Source organism: Thermobia domestica, chromosome 7, assembly GCF_964235325.1.
Source record: "Thermobia domestica chromosome 7, izTheDome1.hap1.1, whole genome shotgun sequence".
In the NCBI taxonomy this organism is placed as follows: Eukaryota; Metazoa; Arthropoda; class Insecta; order Zygentoma; family Lepismatidae; genus Thermobia; species Thermobia domestica.
The window spans coordinates 256,544,338-256,571,698 of NC_137460.1; the positions used below are offsets into that span (position 1 = coordinate 256,544,338).

Sequence of the window (27,361 nt, forward strand, 5' to 3'; positions counted from 1 at the left end):
TTTGGATGTAGATCTTGAAATTTGGTACACATGTCTTCACTGAGTGCTACGCTAAGGATGGAATTTTGCAGAGTAAGTGTAAAAGGGGAAAGCAAACTAGAACATTCTTTCGCTGTTCACCAGGTCTCCGAAACAGTTGGTCGTAGGTAGTTGGAATTTTCAAGAAATGTATTCCTCAGAATCTAGACTACGGATAAAATAAAAGTTTCTGAAATTCGAGATCAGAGAGGGCGAAAGGTGGGAATAATCTTATACTTGGTTAACGAATTTGAAATATTCTAAGACAGAGTTTAAGTAATTCTACTTTGGTACGCACATAGATTTGTTACAAAGAAAATATTGTTAGGAATTTATTTTTACACGTAACGTGCAGCCATAAAATTTACATAATAGATGACTATTTTGACATACATAATATAAATACCTCAGATGAGAAGACCATTTGCTTAATTATCGACGCCGGGGAAACCTTAAGGTTAATATTTTTTTTAGAAAATTTGTTTCAAAAATATAAAATTTAACTAACGATTTCCACGAAACGGAGATAATCTTTCCAGTTCGAGTGCAAGAAAGCAACTTTACTAAATAAGCTTCACAATATAGCTATGTCCTAAAATATACAATTCGGGATTTCAGAAATCTACTAAAAATTTATTAAACGATTTCTACAGATTTTAGTGAATCAAATATTGTCGGAAGAAAATGGTCTTGACGTCGTGAAAAGTTATTTTGGAGTAATTTATTGAACACTTGAGCGCAATCAAACTAGTATTCAGAAGTATTTTAAAGCAGAGAATATCATATCCGGCTTGCAAATATTTTCGATGAATCTTATAATTTCCGTGCTTAAACAAGCATTGTTAGTTAATTTAATACAGTACAGAATTACTACTATTTCTAATATTTAAGAACATGCAACTAATCTGACTGCATGAAGTAAAATCATTTGAAAACGGAGAAATGTGAAACATTGTATGTACTTTTCATTCATAACCTAAAATTTGCTTTTATATTTCAAAATTTCAAATGTCCATACGATTTTTTTTTACTGTACTTATGGCAGAATATGTTTCGTTTCCTCGAAGTCCAAGATCCCAATTCAACAATAAAAATATATTAGTTGAACCAATAACTAAAAGTTAAATCGCACACACTGCTATATGGAATCATACTAAGTCTGGCTGTGAATTTCATTCACATAATCATAAGTAACTGCGATAGTTATAACAGGGATTCTTGTTGCAAAATTTTTGGAACTTGAATTCTACTTTTCAAAATGTACATCTTTTTGAAAAGAACTATTGTTGATTTTTCAAATCATAAAAAAAAATAAAGAAATTATTGAACTAGATGAATATATTGGATTTGAGTTTAACGTACAGCTTACCAGCAAAGCAGTAATGCTGTTATGGAACGTACCAAGATGAAAACAGATATTTAAGGCAAAATTATGAGTGTGCTGTGCTAAAATAGGATCAGGACGAAATGGAGGGCATACATATGAAGACGATGATGTGGAATTTTATATATTCAAAATACGAATAAATTAAATAATCCTGAGGATCTTACTTCAACATTAAAAAAGAAACCTTGCGAAAATAGAGTTGGTATTATTACAGCCATATATACTTACGGAAAAACACGACTAAATGATTAAAATAACAGAATGAAAGAAAATCGTGTGAAAGATTTAGTTTGTATGTGTATGTGTGTGTGTGTGTGTGAAGTTTACTAAAATATACTATGTAGAAAATCTCTAAATAAATTAAAACTTAACTCTAAGAACAATTTACCAAATTAAAATGATCTTGGATTATTATATGTAATAAATATATTTTAGGTAAGAAAGCTTATTTTTTTCTTAAAAGCTTACATTTGTAATATGTCTGTGTTAATGCATAAATGGTGTGTTAATGCTAACTTACTGTTGACAGTTATGTCATTATTCCAGTGATCTTTACATTGTCGTTGTAAATCAAAAACTACTTGAAATCTTTCCAATATACTGGAAATTCTCCCAGCAATCTATAAATTAAAATGTAAAAAAACTCCAACTCTATGAAACTACAACTTTAGTCTTTCTTCAAAAACATGAAAAAACGAGTTTTGAGACGGTTGGACCTTGTCACACGTTTTGGGTATAAATAAGCTTCTTAGCACAAAACGCCTCTTATCAATAATATGAAGTTGCTCTTTATTAACTTTCAGAAAACTCTTCAGTGCTAAAACGATATATATCGTGAAGCATTTATTACTAGAAGCTTGATTGAAAACAGTTGCTATTACCACAAGTGTTTTCAATGGAAGGAAATACATATTTGCTTCCATATTATGAAATATATCAAACAATAAACGCTCCATTTAAGACTTCACTTCAGCTTTTATTGTTGACTTCATACTATTGCTCAGTTAGGTACATTTACAACGAAAGAAATCCTAGCAATAATTTTTAGATTCAACTTTGTATGTCAAAATTTCTTTTATGTTTAAAATTTCTTATCTATGTTTAGTATCTGGATCATGTTGAATATCCTAACGAGAAAGCAAACATTCTTCTCGGCTCTCCATCAATGTTAAAAATTCTTAAACGAAAAGTTCTCTTATTTTACCTGATATATGGTTTGTCTACGCTTCAACTTTAGCCATTTTCTTCCCTTTAATATTGAGTGTATTCCGGTTAATTTTCCACGTAAAGCTCTTTCTATGTACCTGAATTAAAAAAGGAGTGTCACAAAATTTAGCTCATTTTATTGTTGTTTATAAACACGTGAATTGATCTTCCAATACAAGTTTGTTTTTCTTCAGGTTTCTGTATCGTAAAGAAACTAGTGATACAGATGAAGTATGAAGAAACGCCAAAATACAATTTATACACAGGATGTAGATGCCTCGTTGAAACTTGAGCGATACGCCGTGTTAGTTACTTGAGTAGAAAATAATAAATAAATGTTTAGTTTCGCTAATATATAAATCAATTATCAAAAGCGTTTTAAAATTGCAGTAGTGCTACCATTTATGCTCTTATTCAATGATCGTTTGAGAGACAAAGTACCTCTTGAACTTCTGAAACAGATCAAGTGAGACCAACATATGAAAAAAAAATGAAATCTTTGAGTTTTACGTCCCACGGTTATGCCGGTTAGGCTAAAGGAGACGGTGATTATGAGAAATGAATGAAATGGTGGAATGATGAAAGTGGGAGGAAACGGGAGAACCCCGAGAAAACCCACGCACACGATGTACCAACATATGAATTAAAACCAAGTCATTGCCTTTAGAAACATTTCAGATAAACTCGTTATTATTTGGTTAGGATTTTGAAGAACTTAAGACGATTAAAATGTTTGGTACGAAGATGATGATATTGTAGCGATCAAAAGCAATGTACATGTCAATTTCAGGTTATGAACTGAAAAGGTGAAAACGATAGCGTATAGCATCTCATATATGACGCAACTAGATGTTGCAATATATAGAGAAATTCCTTATCTACTACATAGGTTGCATAGTTGTTAATAGGTAGGGGTTTACAATGAAAATGTTACCATTTGTATGTTGTTAATATATCAGTCTACTTTATATTTCAGAAAAAGCAGGAAGTAAACAAAAACGTTTGCAATAAATGGTTAAATATGTAACATACCAAACAGATGTAAGTTAGAAGTTGGGTTTTTGGATTCGTTCTAGGTAACAGCTTGGCACATCCGGACCATATTTCATAAACGGACAAATAGCACTTCAAATATATTAACACGTTTACTTCGTGTTTGATATGTTAAGATGATTGTAAGTTACATTGCAATCGTAAACTCTAAATTTAGATTGAAGGCAATATGCTTTTTTTTAGGGGATTCATTAGTGAATTGTCCGTCTTATCGTTTTCCAAGAGAGTATTGTAGGTAGTAGCACACTGAATTTTCAGTTGAACATCTATCACGATAGTCATGAAATTATGCTACTAAATATAAAAGAATCCATGATGAAAAATTGAATGTTTTATATGAACGCTGTACAATAATCTTAGGAAGACAAAAGCCTTTTGATTTGTGAATTCATATCACTTCATTTGTTTAATTTTTGTATCATTTTCTTTCACAATCTTAAGAGGAATGTAGAACGTATTATGTATGAAGTTACGGATGTGATCCCGAACAAAACTTCAGAAATCAAATTTTGCATCAGAATTGCTATACGTATCTTGTAAGCATCACTTGAAAACCTTATTTTTCGAAAATGTAATTTGATCACTATTTTGTTGCAAAATTTACTTGATTCTTTGTTAGGAGCAGTTTACTATTAATGTTGGCATCTGAAATAAGGTACAAAAGTCGATGGCCATCCACCACAGATGGAAGCAGACAACAAGTTAATTTAAGAAGCGAAAGAATTAGGCCACAAGGAAATGTTGGTTCCAAAAATATATTTTAGATGTATGAATTATCAATGACACTTTTTCCTTAAAATTGTTTATGGAATAATGATTTATATTCACATTTTAAAATCAAAAATATTATCTTCCAAACGGTGTTCCCAACAGTGCCTCAAAACAAAGTGTCAAGAATGTTGCGTCTTACTGACGTAAATTGAATTTGGATTGTCAATTTAAATTATTTAATGCTTGGAGTAACTTCTTCATTAGCGAATTTTCAATTTTTAAAATGTAAATAATTTTTTTGTGATTCGAAGTTTTTTGAATCCAAAGCTACATTTACAGAAAAAATGAAACACAAAGACATCAAGGTACAAACAGACAAAAACTTTGCTTAACACTTACTCAGTTAATATTAATAAATACGATGTGAGAGATTCTTAAGATATTATGACTTCTTAGTACGACTCTTCTCATAACGAAAAACATAATTAAATTAATTTTTAAGCCAATAGAGAAATAGGTGGCAAAATACTTAACAAGTTTGAACAGGAAATCTGGTAGAGAAAAATATTTTGTGAAAGTTTATATATATATATATATATATATATATATATATATATATATCTGAGACGTTATGTATCCTTAAGTGTATGAGTTAAGACCTGAGATACTTAGGTAACTCTTGTTTCACTTTTTCTGCATTAAGATACATTGTTTCCTTTCTTGATTAACATACAATATTGGAGGTAATTTTCGAATCTGTCGCATTATTTTCGTGTGTGTGTGTGTGTTAATGCAGCATTCTGAACTTAAGTGATGGTTTGTCCAAACTTAAGACAAATTGTAAACGAAATAAAAGGAACGCGTGAGAAAACGTCATTTTACATTTTCTGGATTCATAACTATACAGAAGCATCATACGTAATTGACATAAGAAAACAATGGTAGAAACCAATTTTTCCTGTGCAGATAATTGTACGATATTTATAATATTATATTCTATTTTCCTACAATTTAAGATATAATTATGCATTCGTCTACAGGTTGCTTTCCTGAGTGTCACAAAAGTATGATCCGTCAAAGGAAGGCGAATAACATCATTCTTAAACAACTACAAAGTTTCGTTGCTAATACGGCATCTTTCTTTGTGAAATCGTGTATACCTAATTTGAGTATGTGATTTTAGAATCTATCTAGAATCAGATTGCATTTCTACACCTTGATTATGAAATAAAATATGTTTTCTGAAGTTATGTTTATATGTTATCATCTTCCCACATATGTGGCACTGATAACTAACATTATTATGAATTAGCATATGATGCCTCATATTCGTCCTAAATCTGAACTTTTTATCACACTTCTGGCAACTATAAGTTTTCTCATTTGTATGACTTGCCATGTGATCAACCAAGTGAGACTTTCGGTTAAACCCTTTGCCGCACTCGTTGCATATATGAGTGCGTTTGTTATAATGATTTGCCATATGTATAGTCAAATTCGATTTCCAATTAAACCTTTTTCCACACACCTGACAAGGGTAAACCACTTCCCTTGTGTGAACCACATTGTGAACTCTCAACATACGTTTTGATTTAAACGCCTTGTTACATTCGTTACAACAATAAGGTGTATCAGATTTATGACTTAACTCGTGATATTTTAAACTTTCCTTGGACTTGAATTGCTTGTTGCAAATTTCGCAGCGGTGAAAGTGAGCATCTATGTGAGTTAACGTATGTCTTTTCAAATGTGAATTTCGTTTGAACTTCTTACCGCATACGTTGCAAAGATGCGATTTTTCAGCTCTATGCCTCCGTATATGGAGTTTCAGACCTGCAATGCTTACGAATAGCTTGTCGCAGAGCTCGCAAGAATGGCTCCTCTCACTCAAGTGCGTCAATAAATGCATTTTCAAATAAAATTTTGCAGTAAACCCTTTCTGACAGTTTGCGCAAAAATATATTTTCTTACCTAGGTGAGTTAATATATGTGTTTCTAAACATGATTTATCGGTAAACGATTTACTACAGTGGTTGCAAGAGTAAGGCTTCACAATCCTATGAGTAAACGTATGTCTTTGCAAATCATATTTTCGTCGGAATTTTTTTCCACATTCTTCACAAGAATAAGGTTTCTCTCCGGTGTGAATCAACATGTGCCTCTCTAAGTCGTTTTTCAATACGAAACCTTTGTCACAATTTTGGCATGAGAGAGGCTTTTGACCTTTATGTCTTAACATATGCATTTTTAAAACTTGCTTTAGTCTGAAACTTTTTCCACATTCTTGGCACTGATTCCCGTCAGTATGAGTTAGGTTGTGAATTCTTAGCTCTGATTGCCATCTGAAGTCTTTGCAACATTTTTCGCAAGAAAAAGATTTCATATTTGTATGAATTAACTTACGATTTTCATCGAACCTCTTATGGGAAGTACTTAGAGATGAAGAAAGCACACTGAAAAAAAAAATAAACACGAATAGTGAATAAATAGTTTTTTTTTTCTTTTTAAATCGTGGAAACAGATTGTAATTGATAGAATGTTTTGGAAGCGAGGTTCCATGAGGTATGTAACTACAGGTTACTCCGAGATAAAATGAAAAGAGCTAGCGCAGGAAATAAAAACGAATTTCGCCGTTAACTACCTTATGAAGTGGAAGCTTACGAATTTGTCCAGAATTTTGAAATGGGTATATGGTCCAGCGCGAAGAGTATCTTAGGCATTAACAAATGGTTAGATCACTTACAGCAGAGACGTGAATATTCTGTTAACAAGAAAGTAATATACTTTACAAAGAAAACCACCACGAATGTTGGCCACCATATATTTAATGGGAAATTTAGCTTTCTTTCTAATACCTGGGAACGTATATGACATTGTTAGCTGTCCTGAATTTCCAGCAATCTCCAACACGAGGGAAAAAAACATTTGAAGACGTAAGGGAAATCAAAAGATATTTTAGTCCATTTAAAATGAACCACTAAGTAGTTTGGCAGTTCAAAATATATAGTTTCAAATTGGTAGTCTTGGTGGCACTATTTGCTGATACCCTTGCCAATATTAGACAAGCAATAAAATCGAACACCGCTTGCTGCAATTTTGGAGATGTTTTCGAACGGTTTTCCCTTTTTTTGTTTACTAACATGGATCACTAAATAGAGAAGATTAAGAAACAATAATCACATAGACGTCCAACATACATAACTGAATATAATATTAGTGGCATAGGAAAAACCCTGCATTAATGCGGTCAATTTTCAACATTGGCAGGCAGCCGTCAACTTTTGGAATAATGGATGATATGTCAAATGGGGAAATTCAAGTTCCATAGGAAAGAGGTGAACAAAAATTCCCAGAAGTAGAGAATAAACATCAACCAATATAGCTAAAATGAACGAACTATGTACACTGTGTTACAATTGAAATTTAAAATATCTGCAAAATGTATTTCTATTATATTATGCTCCGTCATTCGAATTTAATAGACATTTCTAAAATATTACAGTAATCTATAGCATTTATTTCGATTAGGAGTATATGAAAAAATCAGAAAGTAACGTGAAAATGTACTACGACATTCAGTTAAGTACACCACTTTACTTGATTCATCTCTTACAACAAAAGCTTTAAAAAGACATTGAGTAAAAGCAAAAACTATAGATTAATAATAATAATAATTTCACTTGATATATTTCAATCCAGGAGCGACGCGCCTGAGCTTTTAGATCTAGTCAAGAGAGATTAGATACTTCGCTATTTTCTGTGGATTTCTCAACTTCATTTTCTACATCACTCTTGCATCCTTTATAGGAATATTCTTTTGTGAACTTTCATTTTGCATTTCAGAGGAAAATTTTATTGAAATTATGTACACTGAAACTTTTTCTACCAAACAGCGTAGGCTAAGTTGCGTACTGCAGATAATTGGACTACTTTTTAGTTAATCAATGTAACTAAAATGTACTAAAGCAAAACCCAGTAGTTGTTATAATCTTAGAGATTCCGAAGTGGTAAAACGTGAAAAGAGCGGTTACACATATTGACTACCACAACTCAAGGTTTGTCTCTTCTACGTCACTGTTTCCAAGCCATAGTCATTGAAATGTGTATATACATAATATATGAGAAGAATTAAAAGTAAGTCAATTGGTGACGTTTCAGCTATTCGCCGCTGCGGTCTAACGGTAATGTAATTCCGCTTGAAGAGTGTATGACTCTTTATACACAAGGCCCAGATTAAAGATATGGCTTGTGTGTGGAATAGCATAGACGCGGCCAAGACGCACGACGTCATGGGTATGAAATGTCAGTCAATGTGTTAAAGGAATTAAGAGCAAAATAATATATTTCGAAAACTAATGAGAAAATCTTCGCTAACCGTGTGAACGAGGTATGTTTTATTAGTTCAACATAAAAATATCTGTGGTTAGATCAATCGACACATACACATTTTACATAAAACACAGAGTTGCAGGGGGAACTTAAGCAGGGGTGTAGCCAAGGGGGGGCCCATCGGGGCCAGCCCCCCAAATGGTTTCCTGGCCCCCCCAAATGACCAGCTTTTAAAACATCATAGTAAAATTATCTCGCTTCATTCATTTAAAAGTAACAAAGTTTATTAACAATTAATAATTTACGGTAAAATAGTATGGAGAAATATTGTTTTTTCCATACCGATCGAAAAATAGTATAGTATCTCTTCCTTATACCGATCGAAAAATAGGATACTTTTTTGTGACAGCAGATTACACAATTTACTGCGATTTATATTTGACAGTTTGAAGACAAACATTTTAACAAGGTACTACAAATACAGCCATAAAACAAAGGTACTAAACTGATTTGTAACTACAGTATATTTTATATGCTTTAACAAGTGTTTTAAAAGACATAGAGAATGAAAAATTTGGTGAGAAACAATGCTTTTATTCCATTTGGATTTCATTCGCTTTTATTTCTACTCAGTGTAATAAAATAATTAGGAAACTATAAAGAAATGATTTGAAATTTCAAAGAAAATCAATCTTGTGTAGGTAGGTTCTGTATACAAGGTCTTAAATTTAAAGGTAACCAAGAAAAGTTTTGTTGCTTTTTCACCTACCACCTTCGAACATCGATATGTCACCTAACCTGGAAGATCAAAAATGGTCCCCATCAGCATCGACGACCTTCTGAAAACGTTCTGGAAGGCCATGCAATCCTTCGCGGTAGAACTTGGTGGGCCGTGAAACGAAGAAAGTATGAGGTGCATTTTGGACTTTTGCTAGGGATTTGAACTGGGGTCCTCTAAGGTGATTTTCCAAATAATGGAAAAGGTGATAATCGGACGGTGCAATACCCGGGGAATATAGTGGTTGCAATATTGTTTCCCATCCAAGGCGGAAAATGGTGTCCTGAGTCATCCTAGCCACGTGGGACTTAGCGTTGTCCCGTAAACGAGAACCCATTTGCAATTCAGAAGTGATGGATCCAGAGTTTTGAGTTTTTGTTGAGCACAGCTCAACTGCTGACAGTACACAGTTGCATTAATACTCTCACCAACTGGTAGCAGTTCCCGATGCACGATGCACCAAACACACAGAAGGACCTTCTTTTGGTACAGTGCTGGTTTCTGGTGTTATGAAATCGGTTCATGGGATGCTAACCAATAATGACGGCACCATGGAGCTTCGTATAGGACCCACTTTTTATCACATGTCAACGCCCTGTCCAGAAATGGCTCCGAAACAGTAAATAAACACAGGCGACTGCCGCGTTGCCTTCTGGCCTGGAGTCAAAATATGAGAGACCCATCGACCCAACTTCTAGTGCTTCACAAGTTGATAAATGTGCTGCCGAATGGTTTCACCACATACTGAATTGTAGTCCCAGTTCCTTTTTGTACATGTGTTGGTCTTCTGGCACGTTTTGTTTTCGGGTGTTTCCTCATCGTTCTTAAACTTGTTAAACCATTGCTGCAATGTCCGCATCGTCACGACACCCTCACCAAAGACCTGGCATATCTTATGTCCCGCTACAGCGGCGTTTGACCTCCATTTGAACTCGTTCAGCATACATGCTCTTATGACGCTTTGTGGATGTCCCATGTTCCCTCTGTCTTTACGCAAGTTCACGGTGTGTCTGAATTGCCACAACCAGGTAGTATGTTGGATATACCCACACCAACAACTGACGTTCGCCTTATCTCCACTCGAATTCAACTCACAGTGTGAGGTCCAATTGAACACAGACCTCCACGAAAAGTGGCAGAACTTTCTTGGTTACCTTTATAGTTATGCACAAAAGTATAGCGTTTGGTCCCGGGCAGTAGTTCTTGATTAAGCATAATAAAAACTATCTTGAATATAATTTATGGATAATAATAATAATAATAGTGATGATGATAATAATAATAATAATAATAATAAGAAGAAGAAGAAGAAGAAGAAGAAGCTAAAATAGTGGTTTTAGTCTTCCAGAAGGAAACCAAAATTTTCTTTTCTTTCAGGCCTCAAAAACACTAGCAGCAACACATTTTTTTGGCTTTGTACATTGTAGCTGGGCCCCCCTGAAAAACGACGGGCTCCCCGTACACAAACCTGCTGGTTACACCCCTGAACTTAGGGAAAATATTTATTACAGATTTGTTCTTTGGTAAGTCGTGATGCATTGCGAATTCCTTTATCGAATAGAAATCAACATATCTCACAGTATTGGTAAAGAAAAGTCTCTTTCATTCACTCTCAAAATTTACATTAGTGATTTTCAGAGGTATTATGTTGTCTATATGAGTACTCGTTAGTTTGGGTATTGGAAAGAATTGATGACCGTGCTTGAAGGGAATTATTTTCGTACATCTTCTTAAAAAGTGTAAATCTGTCTAAATTAGCCAAGATGAAAATTTTTTAAAAACTTAAAATTTCAGATAACCACGACAGTGTCTACTACAAATTATTCAAATATTTTTATCTTAAAATCTAAGATGATCCATTATAAGGTTTCAGAATACAGAGCTGTTATTGTAGTATTAGTTGTTTTTTAATCAATATGTATACAGTATTTACCTCTGGAATGATTCAGAGTTGCATTATAAAAATAATATAATTCTCGCAGAATACATGTTTTATATATCACGTACTATAAGTATTTCACATAAGATAATTAAGTGAACATACTCTTATTACGAGCACTATTTTTACTTAAGTACCTTATTTTAAATTCCCGTCTCTTCCCACTCATGCGCGTTCTATATTCTTGATAATCTTCTCAATATTTCAATGTCCGAAAAATTATTTGCCTTTTAGAGCTTTTTCTTGCTGAAGTCATTCTTAACGATATACATCCATTTCATTTTTGGTATCCTATACAGCTCTTCCCATTAATTTAAATTGCCATTACACTTCTGAATAAGTATTTTTTCGATCTGATTATTTGAAGGCTATATCAATGGAGTCTTCTTTCTTGGATCATTATATATAGAGGATGTTCATTTGTTATGTAGCCAAAATCGTCACACCTAATATATATATATATATATATATATATATATATATATATATATATATATATATATATTGGTTATTATAAAAATGGCTCCCACGGACCCCAGAGCATTATTCTACAAGTCAAAATAAACCACAATATATATATCTCGAGTAGTTGCCTGGAGACACAAATTCCGCTAAGTGGCAGCACCAGCACCAGCACCTACCAATTTATCGAATACTTATATTGATTCCATATGGCAGCTAAAGTTAATATTGATTGACACTACTATCACTTAATATTGTAGCACTCGATTCAATTGCTTGTAGTATTTGAAGAGTAATGCTAATGGCTCTAAGTTAATCTGCAACGTTGACATATTGTAAAATTTTGTTTTTCTATAGCGGCTGAAGGAAGCCCCGGACGACACATCATCAAATAACATTTTCGTTTTATTTTAGCCTGTAGAATAGTGCTCTGTAGTCCGCGGGCGCCGTTCTTAGAACATCCGCTATATATATGATACTTACAGTGTCTACATCTATTTATATACTTTTAGCACTTACTGCAATATATTTCTAATTATAAATAATTCACAATTATTACTTAATTTCAAATTTTCACGAGTTGTATCATGAGAAACAAAATTGAGAATTAGATGCAAAATTCAGATTAAAACTAATGCAAGGACCAAAGCATTAGGAAACAAAAGAAACAAACTAAACTTTTACTTAAAAGTTAACTACGAAATGCCGAAGAAAATTATTCAGAGAAGTTCAAAAAACTTTATAAAAGCATCGCATTTATGTAAAGTTTAAAATATATGGCTCAGCACATCTAAACATTTGATAGATGGCATATACAAAATTAAGGAAATTGAGCAACTCCATTTTTAAAATAAACAATAGCAAGAGTGACTTTATCTGTACTATATAAGCCTTAGTACACCGACTCATGGAACCACACGATTTGCAGAACTTTTCCTATTTAAAAGAATTGATTATGGACAGAACTTCGCTTAACATATGTACCATGGTGCTGATGGACGTTATATTATCCTGCTCTTTCTATCTGTGATTATGTTCCTGCCCGCCGAATTTGTAATGTTAGCGCATGTGCGAAGTAATGCTTCGACTTATATATTTTCTTTGAGAATAACATCTCATAAATAGGTTTTAAAAAAAGTGCAACAAAAGTTCCGCTTATGCAGGTGCACTCTCTGCATATGCGTGTTCTGCAGAAATCAAGATTATTATAAAGAAACCTATATAGTCTGATTCGTCGGCTAAGGTGCCCTCATGTAACACGTCTGCCATGAACTATTTTTACAGTCAATGTAAGTACTGTGATTATTTATCACATATTCTCCAGATATAAAAGTAAAACATCGTTAGAGGATAATAATTTTTCGCGTATTGAAATTTACTTCTTCATTGCGTGCGCAAATTCAAAATGTAACTTTTTAGAATTCTAGCTGTAACTGGAGTTCTAGTCTCCACTACTCACTTTGGAAACAGTAGGGTACACATGAGCTTGTGAGTCGCTTTGCGAACAAGTTCCGTCCGTTCAAATCTAATGGTCTCTATCATCGATAGATGAGAGAGTTAGAATACCCATTGAAATTTTATTCAATCCTAAGAGAAGATGACCCTATGTTTAGAACAGGACATTTAGTAATAATTATTGTAACATGCAATTACTATTTTAATATCGACATTAATCTACTGAAAGTCTGCATTAATTAAAGAGATTTACATTAATTAACTGATTAATCTCTTCGGAATTTTTTAGAAAACAATTTCCATAGCATCATTCACATTGTGATCAATGGAACAATGAGTATGAAATTAAGCAGCGGATAATATCCTGGAAACTAAAACTTCTGTTGCGTTGTCTGAATTGTTGTTTCCAGGATGATATACTTAAACTAAAATAACTAAAAATAGTAGTTAAAAACTTACGACAGCAGAAAAACAGAAGATGTGTGTGAAGCAATTGTGATAAGATTTACAAATGGATACGTACCTGACTTCTTTACAATATTGATCTACGTCTTGACAATCATTTTCGCAGTTGTGCTTTTCGGTTCCTGCATTCCCAACAATGAAACAGCTGTTCGGTTCTTCTGCGAAGCGTTTAGAGTCACTGAGTTTTGACTCCATGAGATTATTGCTAAAACGATTACAGCTTACAGGTAAATCTGCTATTGATAAACGCTTGATCAAACACACAGGATTTGAAGATAGTTTCCAATCTGATATTGGATCATAATGATTCTCTACTAAAGGGAGTTTAAACTTAGGTACCAAAGTTTTTTGTATCATAGAAATCTGAAATTTACTAGAATATTCTTTTTGTCCTTGCACTGGTTCTGCAGATTTTAGTTGTGACATAGAGCATGTGGTAACAGGATCTGTTTGTTTGAATTCATTAATATTACTCTTGTGTAGTTTATAACTAGGATCATTAATAGAGTTCATTTCAACCTTAATCGAGGAAAGGTTAGAAATATTAGAAGCCATTTATTTAACTTTTCCTTTTTCCAATTTTAGATGTAGTTCTTCAGAATTCTGTTAATATTTCTGAAAGTATTAAAAATATGTCATTAATTTGAATGTATAACAAAATGTATGAGGTAAACACTAAATGCACATACATGTAAAGAATTAATTTGCGAAAAAAACCTCCTACAACTCAGAACAACTGATCGTTAGGATGAATAATACTACATTCAAAGAAATTTCAAACAAACATGATTGACTGTATATGGATTACTGACGATTATTTCATTGCAGTAGTAATTGATGTATTTTAATACTTACAATGTTTATCGTAAAAGTAATGATTCTTGCTCTATGAAACATTCTATTAACAATACTTTGGAAGAAATTTGATATACCTCAAAATAACAATTACGCAGTGAGAGAATGTCCCGAAACATTTGATATACCTCAAAATAACAATTACGCAGTGAAAGAATGTCCCGAAAGATTTATCTATTGTTGGTATGCATGCAGGAACTCTCTCTCGAGAACGCTGTTCAAATTCCGTGTCAGGGCCTGTTAGATGTCTTTTTACGTCTATCTTAAGCCACAGAAATATGAGATAATCACAGGCTGAATTATCCGGGCTGTACTGTGGTTGGAGAAGCGTTGCTATGTCTTTTGTAGTCAAGAACCTTGGGCAAAAGATCTGCACGTATATTTCCCATCTACAAGTTATCTGTCAACTTCTGATGAACTGCCGTTCTCGGGATGCCTAAACCCTCTCCTATTAAACAGATATTCAGGTATTCACCAGTTTCCAAGAGATGAAAGATGACAAATATTTCCTTTTTTTTTCATCGTGACAGGTTCCTTGGATTGTTGCCTGCACACTTCTTCTGTAGCTCCTAAAGGCTTGCGTCAGCTAAAAAATTGGACATAAACTTATGGCCGTAGGCTCCCTTTAGTTTTCTTTCTCTCAGAAGAGTATTTATCAAGTTTTACGCTAAACTTTTCGGCACTGCTTCCATGATGCCTCTCTTATATATAGATTCGGTATGCTAACTCTCACCGGTTCTTATTGACTATAACGCTACCGATGCACAACTACGGATAGCCTTTCTTCTCCCACCACCGAGTGCATCTGCAAGCGACAGCGGGACTGCTTTTATGAGTTTTCTGGACGGATCTCTGTATTTTAAAATCTTCACAGAGGTGAATTTTCATCCATAAATACGGCTTATAAAGACTACTTCGATAGTTGAGGATTCTAGTCGAAGTAAATGACAGCGATTTGTATGACATACTGTTAGCACATGTGGAGAAATTACTAAAAAGAATATTACCACGTGAAATTTATCGTCCACTCACCATCACCCTATAACTACTAAAAATCGAAAAACTAGCTACGGAGTGCCATCCTAACCAACGATTTTAATATACTAAATAATAAGATCAGCAAACCATATTAAAGGCCAACTGAAGCAGACAAGAATGAAATTTTTTTTACACGATCATGCTTTCTAGGCAAAAGGACAAATGTTGGAAATCTACGAACAATATGTTGCTCACCACAAACTGAATTCGGAGAAGGAATGAAGCAGCTTCTGAAGTAGCCGCCCTACTACTCAGAAACGACGCGTGTCAAGTTAGACCAACCACCAACATCAAAACGACCGGAACATATCTCAGAATTATGGGCTATTTATGGGCTAATTAGTTGCTCTAATCCCAATTTTTGGGCTCCTACTGTTTAGCGGGAAAACGGATTCAAAGTGGGCGAGTCCAGCTTGATATCAAGCTAGAACCCCCCATATGGTTAGAATGATCCGATCGAAAAAATTCAAACGCCAGAATTATGGGCTATTTATGGGCTAATTAGTTGCTCTAATCCCAATTTTTGGGCTCCTACTGTTTAGCGGGAAATTGGATTCAAAGTGGGCGAGTCCAGCTTGATATCAAGCTAGAACCCCCCATATGGTTAGAATGGTCCGATCGAAAAAATTCAAACGCCAGAATTATGGGCTATTTATGGGCTAATTAGTTGCTCTAATCCCAATTTTTGGGCTCCTGCTGTTTAGCGGGAAATTGGATTCAAAGTGGGGGAGTCCAGCTTGATATCAAGCTAGAACCCCCCATATGGTTAGAATGATCCGATCGAAAAAATTCAAACACCAGAATTATGGGCTATTTATGGGCTAATTAGTTGCTCTAATCCCAATTTTTGGGCTCCTACTGTTTAGCGGGAAATTGGATTCAAAGTGGGCGAGTCCAGCTTGATATCAAGCTAGAACCCCCCATATGGTTAGAATGATCCGATCGAAAAAATTCAAACGCCAGAATTATGGGCTATTTATGGGCTAATTAGTTGCTCTAATCCCAATTTTTGGGCTCCTACTGTTTAGCGGGAAATCGGATTCAAAGTGGGCGAGTCCAGCTTGATATCAAGCTAGAACCCCCCATATGGTTAGAATGGTCCGATCGAAAAAATTCAAACGCCAGAATTATGGGCTATTTATGGGCTAATTAGTTGCTCTAATCCCAATTTTTGGGCTCCTACTGTTTAGCGGGAAATCGGATTCAAAGTGGGCGAGTCCAGCTTGATATCAAGCTAGAACCCCCCATATGGTTAGAATGGTCCGATCGAAAAAATTCAAACGCCAGAATTATGGGCTATTTATGAGCTAATTAGTTGCTCTAATCCCAATTTTTGGGCTCCTACTGTTTAGCGGGAAATCGGATTCAAAATAGGCGAGTATAGCTTGATATCAAGCTAGAACCTCCCATACGGTTACGGTTAGAGGTCCGATCGATAAAAATTCAAACGCCAGAATTATGGGCTAATTAGTTGCTTTAATCCCAATTTTTGGGCTCCTACTGTTTAGCGGGAAATCAGATTCAAAATGGGCAAGTCTAGCTTGATATCAAGCTAGAACCCCGCATTCGGTTACGGTTAGAATGGTCCGATCGAAAAAATTCAAACGCCAGAATTATGAGCTATTTATGGGCTAATTAGTTGCTTTAATCCCAATTTTTGGGCTCCTACTGTTTAGCAAGAAATCGGATTCAAAATGGCGAGTCTAACTTGATATCAAGCCAGAACCCCCATGTAGTTAGGGTTAGAATGGTCCGATCGAAAAAATTCAAACGCCAGAATTATGGGTTAATGTGATGCTGTTATTCTATTTCTTGGGTCCTAATGTTTAGCGGGAATTGGAAAACAAAACAGGCGAGTCTAGCTTGACATCAAGCTAGAACATCTGATTCGGTAACAATGGTCCGATCCAAAAAAACTCAAACGCTGGAATTATGGGCTATTTTGGGGTTAATTGATGCTCTAATTCCGCGTTTGGGGCTGCTACCGTTTAGCAGAAGTTCTGCATCAAATTGTGGGATTTGGCTTAACTTCTAGCTGTAAACCTAGTGCTATAAATAATCAAATAATTAAAATGCCGGAATTATGGTTTATTTGTTTTCTAATTAGTTCCTCTAATGTCGATTTTAGTTCTTCTATCGTTCGCAAGAAATCTCATGCAAGATTGGTATTGATTTCTAGATAACGTGGGATGATAGTTGCAAAGTTGCAGTGAGAAAACGTCGATATCTATTAACTGAAAATTGATTTTTTTGCATTCTCCGCGAATGCAAATATATATTTCTACTAGTAAATTTATGAAATGTCTTTTCACGTTTATATGTTCAGTATGTCTGGAAGCAAGTAGTGTATATATAGAATTTATATGGTGAAATATCATATTGTTTTTTTAATATTTTTTTAGTTTATAGGAAATGCCTCTTCATCGTTGCTGGGGCCCGCAATGGCACAGCGGTAGAATGCCGATAAAACCCAAGTACATGGTGTTTGTCAACCACAAAGATCAATTGGCGCGATCTGGGATCGAACCAGGAATCACACGCACAAGAGGCAAACGCTCTACCACTGTGCCACTGACTGCGGCCCCCAGCAACGGCAAAGAGGCTTTTCCTTAAAAAAAATTGATTTAAAAAATAATGATATTTCACAATATAAATTCTATATATAAACTATTTACTTAAAAACATAATGAACATAAACACGTGAAAAAAGAATTCATGGATTTACTTGTAGAGATATCGATTTACATTTGCGGAGAGTGCAAATAAATCAATTTTCAGTTAATAAACATCGATGTTTTCTCACTGCAACTTTGAAAGTATCATCCCAACTTATCTAAAAATCAATACCAATCTTGCTTGAGATTTCTTGCTAACGATAGAAGAAAAAACTCGACATTAGAGCAACAATTTAGAATACAAATAACCCATAATTCCGACGTTTTAATTCTTTTGATCGGTGTGTTATAGCCCTAGGTTTATAGCAAAAAGTTAAGCTAAATCTCAAAATTTGATAAGGAATTCCTGCTAAAACGTAGCAGCCCCAAACCCGGAATTACAGCATCAATTAGAACATAAATAGCCTATATTTCTGACGTTTGATTTTCTTCGGTTTGAGATGTCTAACATTATGGAGAGTTTTTACTTGATGTCAAGTTAGACTCGCACAATTTGATTCCGCTTTTGCACTAAAATGTAGAGCCCAAAAATTGGGATTAGAGCAACTAATTAGCCCATACATAGCCCATAATTCCAGCGTTTGAATTTTTTCGATCGGACCATTTTAACCGTATGGGGAGTTCTTGCTTGATATCAAGCTGCACTCGACCATTTTGAATCCGATTTCCCACTAAACAGTAGGAGCCCAAAAATTGGGATTAGAGCAATTAATTAGCCCATAAATAGCCAATAATTCTGGCACTTGAACGTTTTCGATCGGACCATTCTAACCGTAACCATATGAGGGATTCTAGCTTGATATCAAGTTAGACTCGCCCATTTTGAATCCGATTTCACGTTTAACAGTAGGAGCCCAAAAATTGAGATTACAGCAACTATTTAGCCCATAAATTACCGATAATTCTAGCGTTTCAATTTTTTCGATCGGACGATTTTAACCGTATGGAGGGTTCTAGCTTGATAACAAGTTGCACTCGCCCATTTTGAATCCGATTTCCCGCTAAACAGTAAGAGCGCAAAAATTGGGATAAGAACAACTAATTAGCCCATAAATAGCCCATAATTCTGGCATTTGAATTTTTTCGATCGGACCATTCTAACCGTAACAATATTGAAGGATCTAGCTTGATATCAAGTTAGACTCGGCCATTTTAAATCCGATTTCCCACTAAACAATAGGAGCCCAAAAATTAGGATAAGAGCAAATAAGTAGACCATAATTCTGGCGTTTGAATTTTTTCGATCGGATCATTTTAACCGTATGCGGGGTTCTAGTTTGGTATCAAGCAAGACTCGCCCAATTTTGAATCCGATTTCCCGCTAAACAGTAGGAGCCCAAAAATTGGGATTAAAGCAACTAATTAGCCCATAATTCTAGCGTTTGAATTTTTGTCGATCGGACCTCTAACCGTAACCGTATGGGAGGTTCTAGCTTCATATCAAGCTAGACTCGCCTATTTTGAATCCGATTTCCCGCTAAACAGTAGGAGCCCAAAAATTGGGATTAGAGCAACTAATTAGCCCATAAATAGCCCATAATTCTGGCGTTTGAATTTTTCTATCGGATCATTCTATCCATATATATATGCATATGTGGGGTTCTAGCTTGATATCAAGCTGGACTCGCCCACTTTGAATCCGATTTCCCGCTAAACAGTAGAAGCCCAAAAATTGGGATTAGATCAACTAATTAGCCCATAAATAGCCCATAATTCTGGCGTTTGAATTTTTTCGATCGGACCATTCTAACCATATGGGGGGTTCTAGCTTGATATCAAGCTGGACTCGCCCACTTTGAATCCGATTTCCCGCTAAACAGCAGGAGCCCAAAAATTGGGATTAAAGTAACTAATTCGCCCATAAATAGCCCATAATTCTGGCGTTTGAATTTTTTCGATCGGACCATTCTAACCATATGGGCGGTTCTAGCTTGATATCAAGCTGGACTCGCCCACTTTGAATCCGATTTCCCGCTAAACAGTAGGAGCCCAAAAATTGGGATTAGAGCAACTAATTAGCCCATAAATAGCCCATAATTCTGGCGTTTGAATTTTTTTCGATCGGACCATTCTAACCATATGGGCGGTTCTAGCTTGATATCAAGCTGGACTCGCCCAGTTTGAATCCGATTTCCCGCTAAACAGTAGGAGCCCAAAAATTGGGATTAGAGCAACTAATTAGCCCATAAAAAGCCCATAATTCTGGCGTTTGAATTTTTTCGATCGGATCATTCTAACCATATGGGGGGTTCTAGCTTGATATCAAGCTGGACTCGCCCACTTTGAATCCAATTTCCCGCTAAAAAGTAGAAGCCCAAAAATTGGGATTAGAGCAACTAATTAGCCCATAAATAGCCCATAATTCTGGCGTTTGAATTTTTTCAATCGGACCATTCTAACCATATAGGGGGTTCGAGCTTGATATCAAGCTGGACTCGCCCACTTTGAATCCGATTTCCCCCTAAACAGTAGGAGCCCAAAAATTGGGATTAGAGCAACTAATTAGCCCATAAATAGCCCATAATTCTGGCGTTTGAATTTTTTCGATCGGATCATTCTAACCATATGGGGGGTTCTAGCTTGATATCAAGCTGGACTCGCCCACTTTGAATCCAATTTCCCGCTAAACAGTAGAAGCCCAAAAATTGGGATTAGAGCAACTAATTAGCCCATAAATAGCCCACAATTCTGGCGTTTGAATTTTTTCGATCGGACCATTCTAACCATATGGGGGTTCTAGCTTGATATCAAGCTGGACTCGCCCACTTTGAATCCGATTTCCCGCTAAACAGTAGGAGCCCAAAAATTGAGATTAGAGCAACTAATTAGCCCATAATTCTGGCGTTTGAATTTTTTCGATCGGACCATTCTAACCATATGGGGGATTCTAGCTTGATATCAAGCTGGACTCGCCCACTTTGAATCCGATTTCCCGCTAAACAGTAGGAGCCCAAAAATTGGGATTAGAGCAACTAATTAGCCCATAAATAGCCCATAATTCTGGCGTTTGAATTTTTTCGATCGGACCATTCTAACCATATGGGGGGTTCTAGCTTGATATCAAGCTGGACTCGCCCACTTTGAATCCGATTTCCCGCTAAACAGTAGGAGCCCAAAAATTGGGATTAGAGCAACTAATTAGCCCATAAATAGCCCATAATTCTGGCGTTTGAATTTTTTCGATCGGACCATTCTAACCATATGGGGGGTTCTAGCTTGATATCAAGCTGGACTCGCCCACTTTGAATCCGATTTCCCGCTAAACAGTAGGAGCCCAAAAATTGGGATTAAAGCAACTAATTAGCCTATAATTCTGGCGTTTGAATTTTTTCGATCGGACCATTCTAACCATATGGGGAGTTCTAGCTTGATATCAAGATGGACTCGCCCACTTTGAATCCGATTTCCCGCTAAACAGTAGGAGCCCAAAAATTGGGATTAGAGCAACTAATTAGCCCATAAATAGCCCATAATTCTGGCGTTTGAATTTTTTCGATCGGACCATTCTAACCATATGGGGGGTTCTAGCTTGATATCAAGCTGGACTCGCCCACTTTGAATCCGATTTCCCGCTATACAGTAGAAGCCCAAAAATTGGGATTAGAGCAACTAATTAGCCCATAAATAGCCCATAATTCTGAGATATGTTCCGGTCATTTTGGTGTTGGTGGTTGGTCTAACTTGACACGCGTTCAGAAACGTGTCCCTGAATTCACTAATAAAATGAAATTTTTAGACAGATATTTCTATAGAAAAAAGAAAAGCTAACAATTTACTTGACTTAAAAGAGGTGTTTTTGAATAGTATTTTGGATGCACCGTCTTAGTAAATTCTAAGCTGGCACAGGCAAAGAGAAATAAAAGCGTAAAGGAAATTTTATTGCTTATGAGTGATAGATATGTAGAACTGGTTTATGGGAAAGGGCTTATTAGGGAGGGTAGTAGGCTCGTTACTGTAGCTCAAACCATGAATTCACAAGGAAATAATCACGAATGACGATATACTTATCCTGAGTTTATAAGCGCACCAAAGTTTACTTGTTGCAAATTTCCATCATATCACAACATTTGTGATTTCGTCTTATATTTTGACGCATTAAGTATGTTTAGATGATGGTTCATTCACGGGAAAGGTTAAAGGTTTAGTAGCTACTTCCCATGAGACGGCTGTATGTACAACATATGGCTCAAAACTCAGCAAGAAATAAAGGCTAATATGAAAAAACTCTCTCTTGGTTCTGTTCTAAATCCCTAGTAGACATTTGCTGCAAGTTGCAAACTTCAGATTCTAGTATTTTCTTGTTTCAAACCTCAAGAGAATTCATTTGAAGTGGTTCTTGTACTACATATATATGATCGATTTCATGTTAATTTTCAGTTGTTGACACCTCACATACATCAGAGAAATTCATCGTTACATTTGAAATATTAGGAACACATTTACAACTTGAAGGCATTGCTTATATATTTGTGTTCTGTACAATGGTATCAGATACTTTCCTGACAACAGACTAATAATTATACCTTATTTCCAACGAAAAGTTTCTCTCTCTGATTTAAATGCAAGCCATATTTAAAGTGATGCATTCTATTAAGAGATTAACTTTTTTCTGCATGAACAATTTTTATGGAATTATATTAGACATTTTCACGATTTCTTTGTTCGTTTTCTGTACTTCTAAATTTATACAAGAGGTAAACAGGCAATATAGCATATTATGGCAGTGTTTCGAACCTACAGTTTTATTAATCAACCTAAGAATTTTATGCAATATGTTGCAGTAATAGATAAAAATACAGAAATGTAGAGCGGAAGATAATATGAAGAGAGTTGTATCTGAACCAAATGTGGCTAGGTGGGGCAAAACTTTGTGTACTTTCTTAGTTTATTGCATTATAAATTTGCAAAATGCACGCGAGAGATATATTACTCGATTTCGCAACGACATTGTACAAGTAATCAAAATCTTTTGAATCAAATAACCTACGCATAGAGTAAGGTAGTAGCGTAATGGAAAATTCGCTTTTCCAAATACTCCATTAAAAAGACATGATGAAGCGAACTGTTATGTGATGGGAATGTACAAACCCTAACTACACAATCGCATAGCAGGTGTATGCCTATCATGTTGCCTCAGGTACATGGGAATGTATCCAGTAAGTGCCGTATGTACCTCTAAGAGAGAAATCACATGGATGGAAAGTGATTATTACAGTCTATGTCCGCCCCTAGGCACATGCCTGACATGTACTTGGAGAACGTGCCTAGTATCTTCTAGGTATGTTCCCCATGCCGTAAGCGTCAATAAACCACAAAATTACTCCCCCAAAATATGTTAAATTGCCTATATGCGTACTGTGTTTACATTAAGGTGAGTCTAAAAACACTTTAAACAAGTAAAAAAACGTACCCTAGAGTAGACGCGAACAATCAACCTTTGGATTACTAGGCGTGTTCTCTTTCGACTTGCCCATAGAGGCGATGAAGAAATCGTCGATTTTAGACGGATAAATTGTTGAGGTCTTTTGAATGTGGCTAACCAGAGTGCTCCTTTAACCGCGTATATTCGATGATAACCGCTAGGGATCAGATAAACTCTGCTCGCTGTAATTTTATAACAAACTGACGAGTGACTATTTACTTTATTTCATGGTTCTGCCATATTCACTTTCAAATGATCGGCGACACTTGCCATCTAATGAAGTTGATGCATTTGTTGCTTCTAGTGCACAATCGCTTAGGGTGCCTTCCATTTCAACTCAGGCAAAAAAATATAAAATTGTACCATCACCATCTCAGATATTGCTGAAACTTTTTTATAGCAACTAGACATGTTTTTAAGAGAGCCATATTTTTTTGTTTTGTCGAAAAAAAAATTTCCCCCCAAGTAATGGGCCATCAAAGACGGGGAGTTCAATTTTTGAATTGTAGAAGACATGGAAAATGGTCAACTTGGGAACCTCACCATTCGGCTATGGACACAGGTAGAGTTATAATTCTTGTTGTGGTTGTGGTTTTACATAGGGATATAAATAAACTATATTTTATTATAGTTTGGTTTGCACATGCGTATCTTTTTGTACATAAATTAACAAATGAACAAAGTTTGCGAATTCTTTTCGAGCACTTTCGGTTCGAATTTTAAAATTCTGTTTTCACGGTTGGTATGGAACCCCAAGGAGTTGGGATGGAACTAGGAACCCCAAGCATCGGAGGTGAACGCTCAACCACTAAGTCACCCTGCCCCCTCAAACAAATGTCTCCACGTGATAATACAGAGTAATACAGCTGCATTTTAAATTTACAAATGTAGGTTTACTAGTGTAAATTCATTGTAGATGCTTTACGGCCGGTAAGAAAAATGAAATAAAATGTTTGAGTTTTACGTCCCACGGTTATGGCGGTTAGGCTAAAGGAGACAATGATGATGCGTAATGAATGAAATGGTGGAATGAAGCAAGTGGGAGGAAACGGGAGAACCCCGAGAAAACCCACGCACACGGTGTTTGTCCACCACAAAGTTCACTTGGCGGGGGCTGGGATCGAACCCGGGACCCCAAGCACCAGAGGTGAACGCTCTACCACTGAGCCACCGCGGCCCCTTACGGCCGATAAGGTCAGACTACATATGAAAAATGAATGTATTAGATATTTGCACAGGTGGTGTATTTTTGCAAACTACAGAAGCTGTATTATATGTTTACAAGCGGAGCGTTACTAGTATGAAATCATGACACGTGCTATTCAAACTCATATTATTGGCAAAATTCACGTTTTCACTACAGTCGCTTACGCGCATACCCAACTTCGTTGACGCGCCTGATCGCTTCGGACGCACTCATTTAACCTCAACAGGTTCGCCCTTCCCGAACGTGGTTAGATAGTATCCGGCCTCTTCAGAGTCCACCTAGCATATGTTGCTTTCTACTTTTAATATTGTAGTTTTTATGCCATACATCAGGGTGCGGTATGTATACGCAAATCGTAAAAAAAATTGTAATTTTTCAACAGTAACTCTTTGTGGCTCCCTTTTATTTTCTACGCTAAATGGGGTAATGTCATCTTTTGGGGGAAAAGAAGAAGGAAATAAATAAGAATTACAATTTTTACAGAACTATTTCGAGTGATCTGCCAAAACTTGACCTACACACCCCGACGTAAATAATTTCACCTTTTATCATTGGGTAAATGTTCAGCACAAGGGGTCCAGAAGTACGAAAAAAAGCAAAATTTACAGCAGTACAGGAAGATGCAAGTACTTAGATTTAACATAACCTAACCAAATCTAATCTAACATGAAGTAATCTAATAATAATGAAAATAAGCAAAGTTCTATCACCTTTTTCGATAATTATACTGGACCTCTGCAGTAACATACCACAAACTGTGCAGTTTTACTATATGGATCCACAGATTGTAAAATGTACGGAAAGTTTGGGAAAATCTTTAATTTGCCCATTTCATGTCGAGAACAGAACCCAACGAACACCTACGGTGCTTCTAATCCGTTCCTACTCCTACTGCTACCCCTACCTCTACTCCTATAACTAGTTATACTATGGATCTGTATAATAAAACTACACGCCATAAACTAACCAAACGTAACTTAAACTGATTTAAACTAACTTAATGTGAACAGAAACTGCAGAAATTGTAGAAGAATCCAGGACCTAGAAATCAGTGATACCAGATCTGAATATTAAATAGTTTTGAGGTTTGGCAAAAACAGTAGCGGATTTGAACTTATTATAGCTCAAACATAAAAATGATTTATTATGCAGGTATACGATTTTACTGATCATATATATAACCAGGGGTGGACTAACCATTATCAAGTACCGGCCCGCTGGCCGCTGCGCCCTCCTCACATCAGTGCCTTTGCGCCCTCCTCGTGAAGGGCTAAGACCCGTTTTAGCCTCGGGAAGGCGCAGAGTTTCCTCTCTGAACACATTAAAAAATGCTACATAATTATTTTATAAATTCGCTAGCCTTTGGCCAGCTAGTGCTCCACCCCAGACCCCGGTATTTGCTCGGCCTGCGGCCTCGCTCTTTCTGTTTTCGGCGTGGGAATGCTATTAATGATATTAGATTTACCCCTAAATATATAGATTTGACTCTAATATCGGTCATTTTGGACGATTTTTACATATAACCCTTACCAACCCCACGCTCCGCCCCAAATCCCAGTATTTGCTCGGCCTGCGGCCTCGCTCTTTCTGTTTTTGGCTTTGGGAATGTCATTATAATTATCTTAGGGACACCTGAAATTTATAGATTTGACTCTAATATCGGTCATTTTGAATGATTTTTATATATCAACCCTCTCACCCTCACTGCTCCGCCCCCCAGATCCCGTCTTTACTCGGCATACGGCCTTGCCCTTTCTTTTTTAGGCTTTGGTGGTACCATTAATGATCTCAGCGACTTCGAAATATATTGATTTGACTCTAATCTCGGTCATTTTGGATCATTTTTACATGCCTCTCCCTCCCACTCCCGCCGTTAGGGGTGTTATATACCAAGGCTGTTTTATGTCACACTATAACCTATATGTTTCCAAAATTTCGTTCCAAATGTTTCCAAATATGTTTCCAAATTATTTTTCTCGTTCTTACGTTATACCATTAAAACCATTCCTACTGTTATAACCCCCATTTAAATAGCATTGGGTTCAAGTTTCCACCCCCTCCCCCTCTGCAAAGGGGAGAGTTTGGGGTTGCTAACTCCGTCAGTGTTGATTACCTGGTACCAAAGAATATTTATGCCAAGATTGCTCAAAATGTTGAACCGTCTAGGAGGAGAAGTGGAACATACTCATACATAATGGCATTTATATTATAGTAGATAGAATTATTTTACGTATACAGGCACGTAGCCAAGGGGTGGGTCCGGGGGGTCCGGACCCCCCCCCCCTTCGAGACCAGAAATAAAAAAATAAGGAAGACGAAACAAAAAGAAACAAGAAATAGGAAGAATCAGCATTAAAAATA

The 27,361-nt window shown here is 35.9% G+C and overlaps 1 protein-coding gene across 3 annotated transcripts; it reads right to left on the reverse strand.

The window, feature by feature from the left end:
- Positions 1-1,899: 1,899 nt before the first annotated feature.
- LOC145690844 (uncharacterized) lies at positions 1,900-26,066 on the reverse strand. 3 transcript variants are annotated; one of them, XM_081766201.1, is made up of 3 exons: positions 25,998-26,066; positions 13,862-14,418; positions 1,900-6,828 (listed from the first exon to the last, which is right to left on the reverse strand). In XM_081766201.1, exons 2-3 carry the CDS (start codon positions 14,356-14,358, stop codon positions 5,562-5,564), a joined length of 1,764 nt encoding a protein of 587 aa, XP_081622327.1. In that variant the 5' UTR covers positions 14,359-14,418; positions 25,998-26,066; the 3' UTR covers positions 1,900-5,561. The 3 variants fall into 3 exon arrangements, with proteins under 3 accessions (XP_081622327.1, XP_081622328.1, XP_081622326.1); XM_081766202.1 differs by having other exon boundaries at positions 25,968-26,038; XM_081766200.1 differs by having other exon boundaries at positions 1,901-6,828; positions 25,711-26,054.
- Between the last annotated feature and the right edge of the window lie 1,295 nt (positions 26,067-27,361).

Excerpts from the sequence above, each read along its gene's own strand:
- LOC145690844 (XM_081766201.1), bottom strand. The coding sequence starts at position 14,358 with ATGGCTTCTAATATTTCTAACCTTTCCTCGATTAAGGTTGAAATGAAC. Across the intron at positions 6,829-13,861 it reads CAATATTGTAAAGAAGTCAG|TGTGCTTTCTTCATCTCTAA; the intron begins GTACGTATCCAT and ends TTTTTTTTTCAG.